This window comes from Sphaeramia orbicularis, chromosome 7 (assembly GCF_902148855.1).
Source record: "Sphaeramia orbicularis chromosome 7, fSphaOr1.1, whole genome shotgun sequence".
Taxonomy (NCBI): domain Eukaryota; kingdom Metazoa; phylum Chordata; class Actinopteri; order Kurtiformes; family Apogonidae; genus Sphaeramia; species Sphaeramia orbicularis.
This window is the reverse complement of record NC_043963.1, coordinates 38,300,400-38,320,902: the sequence shown is the minus strand read 5'-3', so window position 1 is coordinate 38,320,902 and position 20,503 is coordinate 38,300,400. Positions and strand designations below refer to the sequence as shown.

General features: G+C 36.2%; 1 protein-coding gene across 1 annotated transcript; it reads left to right on the top strand.

Moving 5' to 3' along the window:
* The first annotated feature begins 84 nt into the window (after positions 1–84).
* slc25a33 (solute carrier family 25 member 33) lies at positions 85–10,003 on the top strand. Its single transcript, XM_030139458.1, has 7 exons — positions 85–296; positions 2,144–2,320; positions 4,735–4,812; positions 6,845–6,945; positions 7,233–7,299; positions 8,786–9,066; positions 9,173–10,003. Exons 1-7 carry the CDS (start codon positions 256–258, stop codon positions 9,370–9,372), a joined length of 945 nt encoding a protein of 314 aa, XP_029995318.1. The 5' UTR covers positions 85–255; the 3' UTR covers positions 9,373–10,003.
* The last annotated feature ends 10,500 nt before the right edge of the window (positions 10,004–20,503 follow it).

Below are 20,503 nucleotides of genomic sequence, written 5' to 3'. Positions count from 1 at the left end.
AGGAGACGAGTCGTGAGCACATGTTCCCACGTCACAGACAACACCCCCGTCCAGCCCACCTGACGTCAATGCGGGCTGATCTTCAGGTCACCCCTCCACACTGCTCCGTCCTCCCTGACAGCTCCGCCAACTGAGCCGGTACATGGATACATGAGCCGGAACAGATAGCACCGGCACTGAACGCTTTTGTCTGCGACTTATTTTAACACATTTACTGTTAAAATATGGTGGCTGCTGCCTGAAACCGGACAGAAGATGGCACAGAAAGACACACTGCTACATCTGTTCGCTGGGGGGTGAGTAACATTTATGTTCTAGCATATATCCGGATGATGAGTGTAATAAAAGTACATCTACAAACACACTTTTAGTCACCCTGTGTTAAAGATAATCACCAAAGTTAGCATTAACTCTTGAACTGGAAGCTGCGAAGCTAACTAGATTTCACAGGACGTAAGCTAACTCGTGTTAGCTCCGTTTGATTGCATGTAGTGTTCGTTAGCGATAGCGGTAATTCTCTTATATCATGGTCTTTTCTTCGTGTGTCGATATGTGTTGACTGACTTGTTGGAATAGGGGCAAACGCTTGTGTTAACCCGTTTTACATCCAAAGTTAATGACCTAACGGCTAGCCACTGTTTTCATAGACAATACTCAGCCGGTCTTGTATCGTATTTCACCATACATACGTAGCGTGCTATAGCTAGTTTTAGTAGCGATCGCATTACGTTCATATGTATCGTTGTATTTCATTGAAAAGTTACAAAATTTTGTTTTATTAGAAATGGGGGGGTCTAATGTACAACTCTTCACTTTGTACCAGAGGAAAGCTGGTCTCGGTCAGCATAATAGCTGGACGTGGCGCAGTCTCAAGAGTCATTAGCCTTTAAGCTAGCTATATGTCCTTCATGTTATGTAAGACATAGCTGTAATTTCCCATCGCCCACAGCTCAACGTAACTGAACCACCTGACATAAGTATCCTGTTCGAACACTATAAATTACTTGTCACCTTGTGTTATAGTTTCTTCAAGGTTGACACCGTGTTAATCGGTAGGTCACATTTGTGTAGCTTTTTTAAATATGACGCCATTTTACCCTTTTATCCAAATACATGGGGTTTGTTCTCATTACGTCGCCCTCTTAAGTATGCTATGCTAGTTATGAGGAAACTATAGGAGTCAATGACGTAGCTACCATCTTACATCATCTATGTCATAATATATTTGTCAGTATATTCAGTCAGAAATGAGGAAAAATATTGCAGTGTAGTGTTATTTTTGTAGCACAATAATACAGTTTTTTTTTTTCTATCGTTTCACTTATTCAACAAATATAGTCACATCAAAAAATTTCACTAGAATATGCCATGGCTTAAATGATTTGGAAGCAGTGCATATTAAAGATCACATTACAGTTCCTTATGTATCCTCTTGCACTTTTACATACATTGCTGAACCTGATGACCATAAGAACTTCCTCACTCCCAACTATTTCAACATGGTTGCATGTGCTTTGTTTGTCAAATTGGGTTCCACAGTGTGGTTAATGTGTGATTTCTGTGCACCTGTGTACAAGTTCAATGAAACAGGGATTGGAGAGGTGACCAGTGGTCATTGAGCAGACAATTAGGTCAGGTGTTAATGATGTTAATATGTTTGACTCTGCCCTTCAGACATTAGACAGTACAGAGGCTTAGTCTAATCTGTTCTAGACTTCTAAGCTAGTCACTGACAAGGTTAAACACTTTTAATAGGTATGCACTAGTAAAGATGATAGCACTCAATGAATGAATTTGTTTTGATATCCTCAGGAAAACAAGTCTCACCAAATGCAGTTACTGTGTCTGTGCAAGGAACATTCTGTAACAGATGAGTTGGTATATATCAAAGGGGTTTCCACTGCAGAACAAGAGACTGATCTTTGACCATAATTGTCCATGCTACTTGGTCAGGATCTCTGCAGCTCTGTTTTAGAATAACAGTCTCTTTGTCAAACCTGATAGCAGTAACGTTATAGGAGCCTGTTTTTGTTTCAGTTAACAGGGCTTGCAGATAATGATCAACAGGTACCCTTTGTCTGCAGATGTACATGAACATTGTTCTTAAACACAATATTGTATTTTTTTTCTGTGATATCTATAGATGTAGTGGTACAGTGGGAGCCATCGTGACCTGCCCTCTGGAGGTTTTGAAGACTCGGTTGCAGTCGTCTGGCCTTACCCTTACCCGTCCCGTCTTCCAGGTCCAGTTGGGCACCCTCAGTGGTACTGGGGTTATTCGACCAGGGACTGTTACACCTGGTCTCCTGCAGGTCCTACGGTAAGATGTCTATGTTTATGTTATTGGAAGGATTATTTTAATATTGCTCATACAATACAACTTATGAAGAAGCAGAGCCATTGAACATTGGAACTGTTAAATGGCATTTCACTTTCTATGTGAAAATTCTACATGGCAGATGTGGCATAAATAATTACTTGCATATACAAAGCCTGTTTCTGAAATATATGATGTAATTACTGACAGTGACATCCAGTAAAAATCTAAATAATATTCATGTCCTCTTTGATTTACAAAAAAAAGTTGCTTTAACAACTTAGAAGGTACGCATTTTGAGATAACATCTAGTCTTCCTTCAGAACCATTAAACCACAGAAAGCAGAAGAACCAATACACCAACTGCAATGTAAATATGATGTTCCTTTGAGTTTCGTTCAGCTGATTTTGTACAGGTGTAAACATTGTAATAACAGTGACTAAATCAAATAATTGCAGCCGGATGGTTCTACAACTGTGTAGGTGATTCAGGTGTAATTGTTTGTAGCCATAATAGTGCTGAGGTATAATTTGCCCCCTGAGGCATTCTGTATTTTTGTACATGCAAATAAAGGTACAAGATGTTCTGACACCCAGCTGGTCCCACATCGTAGGTTATCAGGGTTAGTATACAGAGACTAGAATGTCTGTTTAGTATTGACTTTTGGAGTTGCATATTTGTGTAATCCTTAGTAGTATGGGAATACTACTTTGTTTAGGCATGTTTGATGGCCTCATTGTTCTGAAACTTTCAAAATGACTTGTTTTGTGGCACCTTTGTAAAATTTACAGTACTGTGTGGATGCCGTGATGTAGTTGAGGGAAATATTTTGCAGAACTTGTCATTTGCTCTCTGCTTTCGTAGTCTTAAATTGAATCCCAGTAATCCTGTCTTACATAAAGTGAGGGATTAAGTACACAGTGTCCTACTTACGTTTACTGTCCTCAAACATCTGTTTTTTGGTGTCACAAAGCATGCTTTACCAGTGGGCTTCAAGAAATGCATGTAACAGGTTTTCAGGCCTTCATGAAAGTAGTCTGTTTATGAGCCTGCATCATGTTGGGAAGATTAGAGGAAGTCCTAGTAAGCATAAAAGAACGAGTGGAGGTTTTAACCCGAGACTTAAAGTGTTACCTTACACCTGAAGACTGGGGGGCACATCTGAACCGGTCTAGACTGGTGCCTGCTAATGCTGCAAGCTTTAAATGTTCATTGCCAAAGGAATTTTAGACTGCCTAAATATATATTCTAACTCAGTGTTTGTATAGTTTTTTTTTTAATTTGACTCCTCAGTGTATCTATAAATTAAAGGTGTAATAAAAGATACTAAAGCCATTGAAACCGGGTATTTGAACTAATCTGACCTGAAAAGAGGTCCTCATTATGTTTGTAACACTTATCTTTGTTTGTAAAGATATCTTGTGAGGGAGACGCATACTTTGACAGCGGGAGCTCTGTTCTAGAGACAAGTTTTGTGTTACAGAAGCAGATCTCTTCACTTTCTACCCCCACTCCCCTTTTCTTAACTTGAAGCAAACTTGAAAGTCATGTGGCGAGTGAGGGTTGTGCCCTTTAAAGAGTTAAGTAACAGTGGGGTTGTGGCTACTGTAATTCGCCATGTACTACTATGGGAAATGGATTCAGAATGAACACTTTGTACAAAAACAGCTCTGAATAGAGATGATATGACGCATGGCGTGAGTTCCACTGGGAGCTACCATATTATTTGCTGAAGAGCTGTATCTCAAACAAAAACCATGAATCTAGTAATACATTGTCTTTTGGTCCTTTCAGGTGCTAATGAGAAATAAATGCAATGATTTAAGAAACCAATGTACAAATTTAAAGGCTTCGCAGATGTAAATAAAGAGCAGAGATATACAGGTTAGAGGAGGCTTATCAGGGTAGTTTTGACTTGTGTTGCAATTATTCTTAGCGGAGTACATTTCCTTAGAAAGTCATGTTACAGTGATGTGTACGTGTGGCATTAAGCCTGATTATGTGAGTTACACTGAAAGTTCACCCAGGTCAAATTATTTAGCCAGATGAATCTTGTGTTTTGGCTTCTCAAGACCCCTACTGCAGTCCCCTGTTCTGGCAGAAGAGTGAGAGGTTATGACCATTCATGCACAGTCGGGGTTGGTGTGGATGCACCACATCAAATCCGGCATCTCATGAAAACTCACTGACCCCCTATTCATATGAAAGTGACTTGTCATTCTATACTGGGTGGAGTTTAGAAAAATATGCAGGAATTTTTGGAAAAAAAACAATGTGAAACAATTTCCATTTGCGTCAGCTATTTGTCATAATGTGCCAGTAACTTAATGTTGTGTTTGTACACAGTAGTGCATTCTAATAAAGCATGGTAAAAAAAAAAGTGTTTAATATCTCATTGTTTTTTATTGTATTTCAGATCAATTCTTGAAAAAGAGGGACCAAGATCACTTTTCCGAGGCCTGGGGCCAAATCTTGTTGGTGTAGCCCCTTCGAGGTACAGTAGCCTCATTTGTATCATACACATTTCCCACCATCTTTCCCCACTTAACTTTGATGTAACAAAGTCCAATGTTGATGTCATCTAATCTTGTTTCTTAAAATATCTATCAGCTGATGTACACATTGGTCATAAAACATGATAAGGCATGTTTGGTTCGTTGCAGTAAACAGAGCCAAGGCACCTATAGGGTGAAGCAGAGCTAATTTCTCAGTGGATTTGGTTGTTATTCTGCACGAGGACACCTCCGAGAGTATGACAACACAGATACTAAGCAAAGGAAAAATAAATGAGGAGTCTATGTTTACATTTTGTATGTTAATGGCTGAAAGCTTCTCTGGGTTTATAAACAGGAAGCTGTTGTCACAGCAACAACATTTGAGTCCTTTTGCAATACAGACCTGAGTGAATCATCAGTGTCTGTAAACATATTTAGCCTGAAGAGTATGTGCTTAAACATTTACTAAAGCAAACAAAAAATAGAACAATAAGGAAGTATACTTAAGGCCAACTGTGATTGAAGTTTAACTATTCTAGTTTACAATATTATATGAAACGTGACTTTAGACCAAGTCAGGATAATGAGCTAACTTTTGTCTCACTTTAATATGTGTCTTTGGGAATTTATTTAATTTTTTTTTATTATGGAGCTATAGCAAAGCAAAAGCAGCATGGACACAATAACCATAAATGCAAACTGTGCAACACAACTTTAACAAATTGTGGAAAAAACAATGATAAAATTAAATGAAGAAATGAATTTGTAAATGTGGGACTTCTTTCAAATCCTTTGTTTGTTTTGCCATTATTGATATGAAAATGGTCATGTATGTTCATAATGAATCGTTGAAACCTGTAGTACTGTATCCCTGCAAGAGCTCAATCTCTGTTTCCTCTTCTTTTAAAATTTTATTTTCAGTAACCTTTGCTCTATTTTTAGTGTCTATGAATGGTCAGTACTTTTGTCCTACTTTCATATGACAGATGTGTTGCAAATCAATGTATGATCTACACCAGGGGTCACCTACCCTAGTCCTCGAGAGCTACTATCCTGCATGTTTTAGATGTATCCAGAGTCCTCGATATGTATCCCTCTTCCAACACACCTGATTGAAATGATAAACCTATCATCAAGTTCTGCATTAGCCTGGTAATGACCGTCAGGTGTGCGGGAAGTGGAAAACATCTAAAACATGCAGGATAGTAGCTCTCGAGGTTCGGGGTAGGTGACTCCTGATCTGCATCAATAAATCCTACTACAGTAACCATAAAATGAATAATCATAATACAGTAAACGCAAAGTGAACTAGAAGACATCAGCAGTTTACTCTTCTTCTGGTGCCACAATATTATTAAACCACAAACCAATCACAAATTTATAATCTGTGTTTTCTTCCTTTTTTGGATTTAGTGGTACTGGTAATATTGAAGAAATGTAGGCATATCTCTAAGCTCTGCCACATTTTTTATTTTTATTTATTGATTTTTTGAATATTGGTCTGCTTCAAAATTTAAGGTAGCTGTCACTGGCCCCTGTCCTATGAGTTGAATGTGTTACCTTCTTAGGTAATAATTGAATGGTTGTAACACAATAACCATAAAATGAATACTCATCAGACATTTGTCAAAGAATATTGATCAGACTTTGAGTCTGTTGATTGAAAAGGGCCATGGGTTATATGTATTTTCAGTGTGGTTAATGAATAGTCTCGGCCTGATCTTTTGCTCACTGATTCCACTGGTCCTCGGCTTCATTGGCCAATTTGGATGGGCTCACACTTACAGCAGCTCAGTGGGTCATCTGTGGTGCCCAGTGCTTATTCAGCCCATTCTGGTGCTGGCTAGTTTGTTCCAGAAGCCATGCAGAGAGAGCAGGCACTGGGAAACAGACTGCTCTGGATACAGTTACATAAATACACAGCTGTTATGCACACTTATAGAGAAAGCCTTCATATTTAATCAGTGTATGGTTTATCTTTACAGCTTATTCTGTGTAATGCTCTTACCAGTTTGTTCTTTTGTGTTTCAGAGCCATTTACTTTGCTGCCTACTCTAAATCTAAAGAGATATTCAATGGGTTGTTGGTTCCTAACAGTGGACTGGTGCACATGTCCTCTGCTGGTGTGGCAGGTGAGTGGACAGATGTTGGCCTTTGTGCAGTACATGTGACAGACATGACAAACAATGACAGTGAACATTGTGACGTGTAATTCAAGAGGCATTAAGTGGTATACAAAGATAAGTGGTGTAAATTGCAAGCTATTTGGAAAAGCTGTTGTCCCAAAGGAAAGGAAAGGAAAGGAAAGGAAAGATTTGTGTTCTACTTTTGAATTGCTTAGAGGTTAATGACATCATGAGGCTGTCCTAAACTGAATATGCCTTTGTTTTTTCCCTCCTGTTTTATCCCTCCTCTTTAGCATTTGTTACCAACTCTCTGATGAACCCCATCTGGATGGTTAAGACCAGGATGCAGCTGGAGAAAAAGTGTGTACACTATATATGTTTCAAATGCTTTTTTGCAGACATGTCAGACACTAAGGCTTATTTCACTGTGAAACATTGTGACTTGCTGTGGGATCTGTGAGATGTGTGAGCACCTCATATGATGTGACCTTTACTGCAAACCTTTAGCAGAGTCTGATTTTACAGCAGTGTCCTTGGTTTGTGCAGTTTGTGAGTGAGCGTGTGACCCAGCGCCAGAAATACTCAACGCTGACGCAGTGTCCTGCGTGCAGAGGAAGAGTCTATATTTACATCACCAAGTGCAGGGCAGTAGTATCATGTGAGGAGACAGGACTGTGTCTGTTCAGCCTGTCTTTAAATAAAGAACACCTGTCCTGCAGATAGAACATAATGGCCTCAGTCCAGGTCTCCACTTCATCGATGCACCAATTACAATTGTGTTTACCAATTCTGATTCCATTGTCACCCAAATTTTGGCCAATTACTGTTCTCTTTGTTTCTATGAGCTAAAATTAACAGCACACAGAAACATTTTTAATACCTCCTTTAAGGTTTCATAATAGAACATTGAAATAATGTTGTCATTTTTTTCTTTGAAACTGCACCAGGTCCCTGAAGACAAATGAAAAATATACATAACAAAAAGTGAAAATCAAATGAAACCCACAACGTTTTCCCTTATTCCATGAAAGACAATATTCCTAATAGGTTGTTTACATTGCTAATTAAACTGAATATCATACTAATATACAGTCACAGAAAAAAATATTAGACCACCCTTGTTTTCTTCAGTTTCTTTTTCATTTTAATGCCTGGTACAACTAAATGTACATTTGTTTGGACAAATATAATGATAACAACAAAAATAGCTCATATGCATTTAATTTCAGAGCTGATATCTAGCCATTTTCCATGGTTTTCTTGATAATAACCAAAATCATTTAAGTTTGTACATCAACAGCTATGGCATTGTACTGCCAAAACAGTGATTTTAGGCATTCCATGGTTTCTTTTCTTTGTGTTTTAATCACATGATACACACAGGAGTTAGTACTTGATTGCATAACCATTGTTTTTGGTGACTTTTGATGGTCTAATAATTTTTTCTGCGACTGTAGCTGTTTACACGCAGTTGTGTAGACTGATTAAACACAGAATTTTTTAAGTAGTTTTCCTCTGCCAATGAATGGCCAAGGCTGTAATGGTCTGTTTGGTATTTACTCGTATCCAAAAACCTGTTGGTAATAGTTTTTTTAAAAAGCATTTCTCCTACTGACCAGAAATGTGACTTTGTTTTTTGACAAGGGTGTAAATTTGACCAGTAAAGAAACATTTATATCTGAGACTAGAGAAGCAGCAAAGAACCAGTCAATTAAAGTTTTTACACTGACTATCTTTTGAGTCTACTCACTTATATTATAAGTCTATAAAGAGACAAATGATCATCAGTACTCACACTCTTAATGTGTTTTCAGCACTAATGAGTTGGATTCATTTGACATTTCAGGGCCAGAGGAGAGAAGAAGATGAACGCACTGCAGTGTGCCCGCTATGTTTACAAAACAGAGGGGATCCGGGGCTTTTACCGGGGCCTGACTGCGTCCTACGCTGGAATCTCGGAGACCATGATCTGCTTCCTCATCTACGAGACACTGAAAAAACAGCTCGCGAAGAGCCAGTTCGCCTCCCGAAATGGTGAAGCGGAGAAGGGAGCGTCGGACTTCCTGAGCCTGATGATGGCAGCTGCTTTTTCAAAGGGTTGTGCATCGTGCATAGCCTACCCACATGGTAAACCTTTAACTGCACTGTTTGTCTCAGTAACGACCTTAGTTTTGTTTTTTTTTTTCTTTAACTGTACTTTGTGTAACATTGAATTCCCCTTGTGTCTCTACAGAGGTCATTCGGACAAGGCTGCGTGAGGAAGGCAGCAAGTACAAGTATTTCTTCCAGACAGGGAGGTTAATCGCTGTGGAGGAAGGCTATGCAGCTTTTTATAGAGGACTCATTCCACAGCTAATTAGACAAATCCCCAACACGGCCATCGTCCTCTCTACATATGAACTCATTGTCCATCTGCTGGGAGACTCAAAGTGAGGACACATTTCAAAGTGCAGTTTGCATGGCAAACTATGGAGGTCACGTGGAAATACCCAAGACACACTGGGCAAGAGACTGTTGAAAATGGAGCACATGATGTTTTAAATTTGTTGCTACAGAGACTTTTACAGTGACACTGAAGCAGGTACTGTTATCCAAAGAGCTAAATGCATTATTTTATTGCAGGCTTTTTCATTAGGAGATTATCAAGCTAACTCAAAAACTTGCTAAAACTCCAAACTTGTGAAGGAGGTCATCAGCTTAGAGGCCTAGTGTTAAGTTAACTAAGTTATTTTATGTTTTGTTATTTTATGACAGTGTTTGTTTTCCTTTTACGTTGTCTGTGTTCAATGCACCAACACAGGACAGTAGTTTCATTTAGGCAATGACGGGAAAATGATGAAGTACTATTAATAGTGCTGTTAAACCATTTCTGTTATACTTTCACAAATGCTGGTTTTGAAGTTTGAATTACAAGAGAAATTAATCTTATTTTTCATTAATATATATTATACAAACATCTGTATGTTTTCTTTATGGAAAAACAGTCACCTTTTACAATATAATGAAAACTTGGATGCTTATTTGACCAGTGGTTCAATAAATCGCATCAAGAAAACTTTGAGTTAGTCTTTGACGTCAGTGCTGATGTAATAATTGTGTCAACACACACAACGCTACCTTTCCTACGCAGGATTTTGTCGAACTGTACAAAGATCAGTAGCAGACAAATTGCTGTATCCTTCTGAAATTCATTTAACATTATATGTTATAGTTAAGTTATTTTGAAGCACATAAGAATTACAGAATATTATTAAATCACAAATTATGACCTCTTTTTTTTTTCTCCTCTTTTCTGTCTGTTGATGCTACTGAGCTCATTAATTCCTGCATCTGCTCCACTACTCATGGATTTTGTCCTTAGCCACCCTCCATGTTGGGTCAAAGTCAGTGCTGTCATTTGTGTGTAATCCTTCTGACAGACCGTCCTGATCACATCATTTTCTTGGCTGAGGTCATAAACCTGGATCAGGTGAAGCTCCGCATGCTGAACACCGTCAAATGCAGAACTGTGGCTCCTCTTTCACTCTACATGTGACAGGACGCTAATTAATTCCTCCCAGCAGTCAGGTCAGGACAATTCAACAGGGTGACCAGGTCCAAACTAACCAAAGCTGGAACAAAAACCATGTGTGTGTTAGGCAATGAATAACAGGGTGCAAATACACAGACACACAGTTTAAATTATGCCTGTGATGAAAAAAATAAATCTGAACAGTTGACTGCAGAGCTAATAGGCTACACATACATTTTAATTGAATGTAACTTAAGCAAAATTTTCTCAAGTTACATTACTTAGCGTCATAGCATTATTTCCCAAGTCATACACTATGTGGATAAAAGTATTGGGACACGTTGAATTCAGGTGTTTCTTTTTTTAATGGGTCTGGGATACAAAACAATAATGACAGAAGTTATAAAATAGTTTTATATTGTGATAAATATTGCATTGCATTGGATAGTTTTGTTTAAATTGTTACCTTTGCTTCCAAAATGCCTCAGAGATGGTTTTTACTGAATTTCTCCCAACATTGATTTTTCTTTTTTTTTTTTTTTTATTCCATGACTAATTTTAAATGTTCTATCTCTAAATATCTAAAATATTTTTCGTGCTCTAAATAAGCATTTTCTTCCACAGCTAACCATCTACTTTCTTCACGTCTCACTTAGGAAGAAAAATCTCACATTAAACTTTAAGAAAATATTGATGTTTATAAACTATATGGACAAAAATATTGGGACACATCATAGCAACACTTTTAAGATGTCCTGTTCATGCTGATTTGACATATAAACATCAATATGAATAATATGTTATCACAATATAAAACTATATTATGACGTTTGTTATTATTGTTTTGTATCCCACACCTGTTGGAGAAGAAACACCTGAATTCAACGTGTCCCAATATTTTTGTCCATTTGTGTATGAGGTGGGCAATTATGCTATGAGGCTAACAACATGTAAGTGGAAAAAGGAGCTAAGTTTCACATTTCTTATAGTCTTGTGTGAACTGTTTGCCCTTCAAAATCATTAAACGTATGTGGATGAATGGAAGATTGGATAAGAAAAGAAAAGAAAAGAATAGAATAGAATAGAATAGAATAGAATAGAATAGAATAGAATAGAATAGAATAGAATAGAATAATCTTCGCTGTTTAGCTGCAGACTCTTAAAGTCCAAATGAGACTGTGGCTCCCACGGGGTCTTAAAAAGTCTTAAAAGTCTTGAATTTACAAATCTGCATTTAATACCTTAAAAAAGTCTTTAAAAGGTATTAGATTTGATATGGTAGGTCTTAAGTTATGTTTCCATAAACTTGTTGGTTGTACTGTGTTTAAATGTGTCTGTTAAATGTCCAAAGACAGTACCGTTAGTCTATTGAGTTCCACCTGTTCCAACCTGATCATTTATATTGAAATTAGGAACTAAATATCGCTAACTTTGCAGCCGGGTGAGAAATGACTCTGAACAGTGGAAATTGAGGCGTTGGTGTAAATAAATACATTTTCCTAAATTCTATAAGTCAAGAATTTTTGCCAGTATGGCAGTGAAATGGGCATTAAAAGCTGTTCTAAATAGTTTTAAAAAGGTCTGAAATTTATCTTGTAGAAATCTGTAGGAGCCCTGTGTACATAAAAACTATCACAGGAATTTTTTTCTTAACCCTTTCATGCACAGTGGTCACTCCAGTGGACACTTCTGGAGTTGTTCTCTTGTATATTCATGGATTTGGTTGTTTCAGTTCCATATCAGCCAGCACAGTGGACACTTATGCATCATCCAATACACTGACATTCAGACCACTACTGTAACTTTGCTGTTCTTGATAAACCTGATCTGCACTAACATGTTTTAGTGTAAATCAATTGTTATTTGTCAGACAAAAAGTTTTTTTGCATATTATCTCCATGAAGTGAGTAATAACTAGCATTAGAATATGTTAAAATGTGAGAAAACATCAGATTAGCTGCATTAAAAATGTTTTTATTTCATTGTTTTCATCTCACTTTCTGATATTGGGTTTTAAACACATTTCTTTATTTCAAAAATTAAATGCATGGACATTATGTAACTCCATGAAAAGAAAAAAAAAAACTCAATCACATTGTTTTTTTCATGCCTAAGGAGGAATAAAAACACTCTAGAAAAAAATCTTGACGAAGGTTGTTCATGCATGAAAGGGTTAAAATATACAGTATATGAAAAAATACTTATAAAATATATAAAACTACAAAGAAAAACTGAAATATACAAAGGGCCAACTCTATACCACAGAAAGAATTAATATATACAATATATGAAGGATATAATAAGGTCATGACATATATGTGCAAGGTAAAATTAAAAACAAGTTGCCTGTTTTGCCAAGTTTTGCAGTCTCGTATAAAGGATACATAAAGGTCACACTAACAACACATTTATACTGTATGTGAATGAGTAGATTTGGATTAAAGTTAGCAAAGTTATTTCATACTATTCTTAGAGTCAGGTTGTAAACATTATAAAAAAGTCATGTTCCCAGTCCAGGAAATATTCACATGCATACCCTTACATTACAAGTCAATTTCACTGTGTTTTTTTATTGTTTTATTTTATTTTTTTTTAAATTAATCAAAGACCATAATATGTGAATAAGTGAGATATGGACATGCTGAGAGGCAGGTTGTTTTCTTTGACCTGACTCTTTTCTCTGACTCTCTCTTTTCAGTCCTTGATGCTCATCGGTTGCTGACTGACAATAACCTTTCACTGATCAGACAGGCGATCTATTCCTTTCATGGAATTGTGGCCAGGAATGTTGAACATAAACCTCTTTAATACTGGTAAGAAAATGTGTCCATGAAAAGGGGAGCAAAAGAAGTAAAATATAGAAGTAAAGAGTAGGAATAGACAGCATTTGTTTCTCAGTTGCTTATACAAGAAAAATCTAAATTTATGTTGTTGTCCAAACACACATTATTTTCATTTATCAGAGTTATCTTTATTAGAATGAGGCCTGTACTGTAGGAGCAGTTCTGTGGACGGCTTTAATAAGAGTAGAAGCAAACAAACAAAACAAAAAAAAAAATAGGAGTTTTGCTTTATTTTTGTTTATACTTATGAGAAAAAACATAAAAAGTGGTATGATATCAAATAAGAATGTGGAATGTGCAGCTTACAGGTAAATATCAACTGCAAACAATAAGCTACAATTCCCATGCTCTAATGTTTGACAATAATATTTGACTTTTATTGTCTTGTTTGTATCACTTTTATAAAGAACAGTTAGCCTTCTGATACAAACAAAGAACATGATCGGGGCCAATCCAACATGAATTAACTTCACTTAGAATTGTACCATCTTAACTACATAAAGTATTGTAAGATCATTCCTCTTCACTAATGTATATTTTTAAGATATTTTTGTCAGCTGAATGTCTCAAATCAGAGTGTAAGATAGATAGATAGATAGATAGATAGATAGATAGATAGATAGATAGATAGATAGATAGATAGATAGATAGATAGATAGATAGATAGATGTACTTTATTTAGATCTGAGAAACAAGTGTTTTTTTTGTTTGTTTTTTTTACATCTTAATGCCACATAAAGTAGTTTATACCTTACTTTACTATTTAACAACACTGAGTCAGTGTGTAATGAGATTTTATGACCTTCATAAATGTAAAATACAGGGTTTCATTCTGCAAGTGAAAGCACATGTGTAAAAGCTGACCTATAGTAGTACTGAGTGTGAAGTACAAAGCAGCTGACTGCACACTGTTCAGTATTTAGCAGCTTTGTGGAGTTTACATCCTGGTTTGTACCCAGTATCTAGAAGCGTTTGGTTAATTTTGTTCCTGATTTTGCTTTTTCCTCTTCCCTGTTCTCACTCTGGACATGCAGTGTCACACAAATTCACATATTCACATAATTTGGACTGGATCAGGGTAAAGGTTTGTGTTTGTTTTCTTCTCTTTTAGTAATTTTTGTGCTGTTTTGTATTAAATCTTGTGTAGAAAATAAATCGTAAGTCGTCTTCTATTCCTGTTTGCTGTTCATTTCAGCTTTTCCTTCAGTTTTAGGAGTTGTTCATCTCCTGCACGCTGCCGGGATGTCCCTCTTCTGGTGATGACTAATAGATGACTAATACAGGATTATTACACCACAGTCACCAAAAATATGAGCACAACGGGCCTTGTCATCTATTACAGGAAATAAAATGAGGGAAAAAATCGTTCTGTGCTTTTTTTTGGGTGGGAAAGTGAATTGCTTAAATATTCACCCACTAAGACATGACTCAGCAGATATACTTCTCTTCTTAATGTGTTTTTTGGTTGATTCACACGGTGTCTCTGTTCAGGAGGAAATGACTCATGACTGAAGCTTTAAAAGAACCAGGAAGGCCGTTTTTATATTAATCTGGGTAAAACAGTGACAATAGGGTATAGCATCACAGACAGTACATATCACATTACATCAGACCATTTATTCATTATTTACTTTAGTTAAAAGCTTTTAGGTTTGAATGAAATGAAAACAGTTTAGGAGGACATGGATAAGATAAAATAACAGGAAAGGGTTGGGATGATTAAAAACAGAAACTACAAGTGCTCAGAAAGTGCAAACATCCACAAAGGCAGAAGTGCTGACAACAACATACCATGTACCATTTATCATCAGAAACAAATCAGATGAGTTTGGTTGTTGTTAAGAAATAGGATTTTTTTGTTTTACCTTCATGATTGACCCAGAACAACCACAATGTAAAGGCCCGCAGTCATTGTCAGCAGGAACTCCTACACAAAAATAATCAGGATGATCTGTACTAAACAGTGGACTCTAGACTGGTACAGACAGAAAAACAAATGTTGGTGAAAGAGCATTCCAAAGTGATGTAAGTGACCGTTTGAATGATTGTCTAATTTCATTATAGGTTTTATGGAGGCTTCAGTAGCTGTAGAGGTCTGTCAACCTCAACAGCTTCATTCCAAGGATGTTACGTCATCTAATTTCACCACAGCACTGTTCCATAGTTTAGCCACTTCTTGATCCTCTGTCCTCTTTAACTACTCACAGTCCTATTCTGACAAATGGAAAAAATGGTTCACTTGTACAATATGTATTTAATTGTAAAAGACAGAAACACTATGAAACTCTCTTCTTTAATGGACTCATTCATAGTTACTGAAAAGAGCTGTGTCCTTTTTTCCTGCTTATTTTTTGTTTTGTTTTGTTTTTATTATAGGAGTGTACCAATAGAAAGATTCTTCTTTGACACTAAAATCGAAAATTGCTGATAGCCAATGGCAATATTTATGTTCCTTTCCTTTCCTTTCCTTTCCTTTCCTTTCCTTTCCTTTCCTTTCCTTTCCTTTCCTTTCCTTTCCTTTCCTTTCCTTTTTTTTTTTTTTTTTTTTTCTTGTTTGTTTTTCTTTGCTATTGCTTAACATGCACAGTGGTGCAGTGGTTAGCACTGTCACCTCATGACAAGAAGATCCTGGGTTTGATTCTAGTGATGTGTGGCATGGGGTGGAGTGTATATCTTCCCTGTGGCTTCCTCCCACTGTCCAAAAACATGCAACATGAGTATTACTAATCTCTCCTTTAACCCATAAAGCCCCAGTGCTACTTTGGTGGCAGTTTCCAAATAATTATTTCCCTATATTTAACCTTTCTTCACTGATTTATAACCATTTATTACAATATTATCTTCTTTACTTTGCATTTCTTCAGTGAAAATCAGGTATTTTCCTACATTTCATTTACTGATCATTTAGATGTTTATAAAAGCTCAGATTAAAGTTGAGGATTATTGTATCAGAGGCAGAGAAAACTGAAGAAAAAGTGCTTTTGTCAGCAAAGATATAAATAACTGAATTTAAAACAAATGTCCCCATTCACTGTCATTGATCCAACTCCATGGGTTTTACTTGTGAGTCAGTTGTAGAAGATGACGGTGTTTCCACGTTCACAACGGAGCTTCCAAATGTGTCATATCTGATGACCATGAAAAGATGACAGACTGTATTTTACACCGGTTATTTACATGTATTGACAGGATTAGTGGATCAAAAGTTATTAAACATTTTACATCAGTAGATGGTTTTGGTTGCCAGTGGATGTTTGAGTCTTCATGGGTTAACAAGGAAATCTTCATTAAAAAATAAACCAGTAGCTAATTCAGAAAAGTCCTCCTGCCTTTCATCACACTATCTGTGAATGAACACAGACAAAACACACACATTTATGAAAAAGCCTTACGTAACAGTCATTCATTCATTTCCATACCAGTTAATCTTTGTGAGGGTCACAGGGACTGGAGCCTGTCCTAACTGCCTAAGGGCAAAGGTGGGGTACACCCTGGATGTGTCACCAGGGCATCATTCACTCTCCTGTTCACACCTATGGTTGATTTAGTTTGACCTTTTAACCTACTGAGATGCCTGTCTTTGGACGGTAAGAGGCAGCTGGAGTAAACACAGGGAACCCATGCAGACACAGGAAGAACATGCAGACTATGCAAACCTTTTTGCTGTGAAGTGACAGTGCTAAACACCATCACGTTGTCCCTATGTAAGATGTAAGCTCTTACATAGCGATACCAATACTAGACAATACATTGGTGCATCACTACTTAATTTTTACATTCAGTACTTTAGTGCAACAACAGCAGGTGTTTTGATGATGGAAACAGAGTTTGTATTTCAATAGTATAAGCTTAAAAAAATACAATGAAGCAAGAAGTACTTCACTATTTTCCTTGTTTGTATTTCCAAGCTACTAAATACTACTGTCACTGTACATATGTACTGCACACCAGCTTCAGTGTCTGAGGTAGGCTCATTGAATAGGTGAGGCTAGTTTGTTATTACTGCCTTCATTTGTATCCATTATGATGATCAAAGGTAGGTAGGGTTGTTCCAACCTGTGCACTCATTTATTCCATTACATGTTCTCTGATTGGTAGGAAGGACTGTTGTCTGATCTGTGAAGGACCTGAGGCAGTGTTTTTCAACCTTGGGGTGGCGACCCCATGTGGGGTTGCCTGGAATTCAAATGGGGTCATCTGAAATTTCTAGTAAGTGATAAAAATAAAATTACTAACAAAAGATATATTGTCAGTTGACGGATGATCACAATACATAAAACACATGACGAACTCTGAACCTGAAACTGAAGCACTGTGGTACTGTTTATCTTTCAAATGTTCATCGTGGTTGGTTTAAGATGCTGCAGCTCTTTCATAATTCATAGTTTTAGTTCTTGTTTGTTCAGTATTAATTGTCAGCCTTGTAAATCCAAGCTGGACTGACTGTACATATCCTGACCAAGGAAAATAAAATGCTCACTTTGTGCAGTAATCTACACCTGGCTTTTCTGCCTCCATCCATGATAATAAACATTATATAGCCTAAATGTCATCTAAAATTATCGTTTATTTGCAACATGGTATAGCAAACTATTCCATGATCAAAAACAAATCAATTTTAGCAAAAAAAAATGTCTCTGTTTTGAATGTCTGGGTACACCAGAAATTTGTGATGTTAAAATGGGGTCACAAGCCAAAAAAGGTTGGGAACCACTGACCTAAAGTATCTTTGATGTTGAGAAACAACTTGTATCTCACTAATGATTTGAACAGGAATTCTCCAACCTTTACATAAAGTACCCACACGTGTCCACAACAGATGGCACAGAAACAAACTCCTGCAAGAACATCACTGACCTTCTGTCAGAGCAAAATACACACTGTGAGTTCCTTTGTCATAACCTACATCAGGATCAGGGTCAGTTGTAACAAAGAAAAGAAGCAAAAAACAGAAGCCACAGGATGTTATATTGTATGTCTTGGAAAGAAAAAAATAGGCTACTGTAGATTTAAAAAGAGAAAACATACATTACTAGAATAAGCCTCCTTAAAACTTGATCCAAAAATAAATATTCCACTACAACTAAAGGAAGAACAACATGGAAAATGTCATATTTACAAATGGGGTCACTGTGATATTAGTCACAGTTTTAGTGGAGATACTAATTTTTCACATTTCATTTTAGCTGAAAACATAAAAAAAAAGGATTTTGTTAATTTTGCTCTATGTTTACATACATTTGAAGAATATGATTTGTAGGCCGTTACATTGGTGTCGTACTATAATGTTTCATTTGTAATCAGTGAGACCAGATCTTATCAAACAAATATAGGTCAGTGTGTGACTTTGGCTGGGTGGGGCATGTTTCCAGCCCTGACAGATGGTTTTACATTTTGATATCCTCTAAAACTTAAAACACACACAGACACACACACACACACACACACACACACACACATACACACACACACACACACACACACACACACACACACACACACACACACACATACACACACACACACACACACACACACACACACACACACACACACCAGACTATGAAGCTACAGAAAATTAAAAAACTTCAAGATATCACAAAATTGTTTGTGCGTGGGGAAGTAGAAAAGGTGGTGTAGGGAATAAAAATTCTCAATCAACACTTCAGGTACTAGAACTGATTCCAAAAAATGAGATGTTGTGTAAAATGTAAATAAAAACATGCAATAAATCTCAATCTCATAAACCCCTATTTTATTCTAGATGGAATATTTAAAAAAAAAAAATGTTTGAGTTGAGAAAATTATAGATAAAATAAGATAGAAAAAAAAGATAATTTTTATTTTGATGACAGCAACACATCTCCAAATTGCAAATCATTGCACTCTTTTTTTTTTATTTTTTTATTTATTTTTATTTCTGTTTATATTTGAATAAACACACCCAGTACCAGCAGAAATACACAAGTCACTGATCTTACCTATAGTAAAAATACTTACCTATATTACCCATAACCATACCCATACCCATGATGAGTTAGAGTGATGTTAGCTAAAAAGGTGTAATGCATATTTGGATGGAAATTTTCACTTTCTGCTTTTTATTTGACTTATTGTGTGGTTAAACCCTCATATTACAGTGATAATAGTAATAATAATAATGGATTAGATTTATATAGTGCTTTTCTACGTAATATGAAATATAACCCTATCATGTTGGATGAATTCTAACATGGCAGTTTTGTATAATCCACCCCCATTTAATATGTCTTTTTTTTAAAAATCAGGATTTAGTTGAATTGTGGAAACAGTTAAATTATCGCAGTGAATCTATTCTGCTTGGAGAGTTTAACATAAACCGAACAGACAAAAACAGTCTGCAAAAACTGAAAACAATTATTATTAAAATATAAATTGCATCAAACAATGAAATGCACATGAACACATTAAACACTCCCAGACTTAATGTTCACAATTATGATTGTTCTAATGTTATTCTGTTGTAGTTTAAGTCTTTATATTTGTGATAAGTGTTGTTTCTTGGGGCAAGGTCTGTCAACTAAGGTTACAAGTCCTGTAGACATTGCATCAATTAAATTTTTTTCAGTATTGTCCCTGTTAGGTAAAATTTATATAAATGAATAAATAATTATATTTGACAGTGTGAATAAAGAATGACCATGAGTGTGTTTTGCAAAGAGTACAGTTTAGAACCATCCAGTTTATTTACCTATAAATAAAATAAGATGAAATAAAACCACATTTCTGGTACAAAAAATATTCTGAAAGTGAGTTTAGAAAGTAACTTTTGCTTTGTATGTGCCAGGATAATCCCAGATAAGAGTAATGATCCTTAAATTGGTTTAACCCTTTCATGCATGAGTTATGAGAACCTTAAGATTTTTTCCTGAGTGTTTTAATTCCTCTTTAGGCATGACAAAAACAATGCCACTGAAAATTTTTTTTTTTATGAACCTATTTTTCATGGAGTTGCAAAAATGTCCACTCAGCCGGACACCATGCATTTAATTTTTGAAGTAAAGAAACATGTATTTACTGATACACTGTGTGAAAACTATGGAATATTTTTTTTAAAGCCACTAATCTGATGTTTGGTCACATTTTAACATACTCTAATACTAGTTATTACTGACTTTATGAAGATAATATGCAAAAAAGAAAAAAAAACAAAAAAACTTTTTGTTTAAAA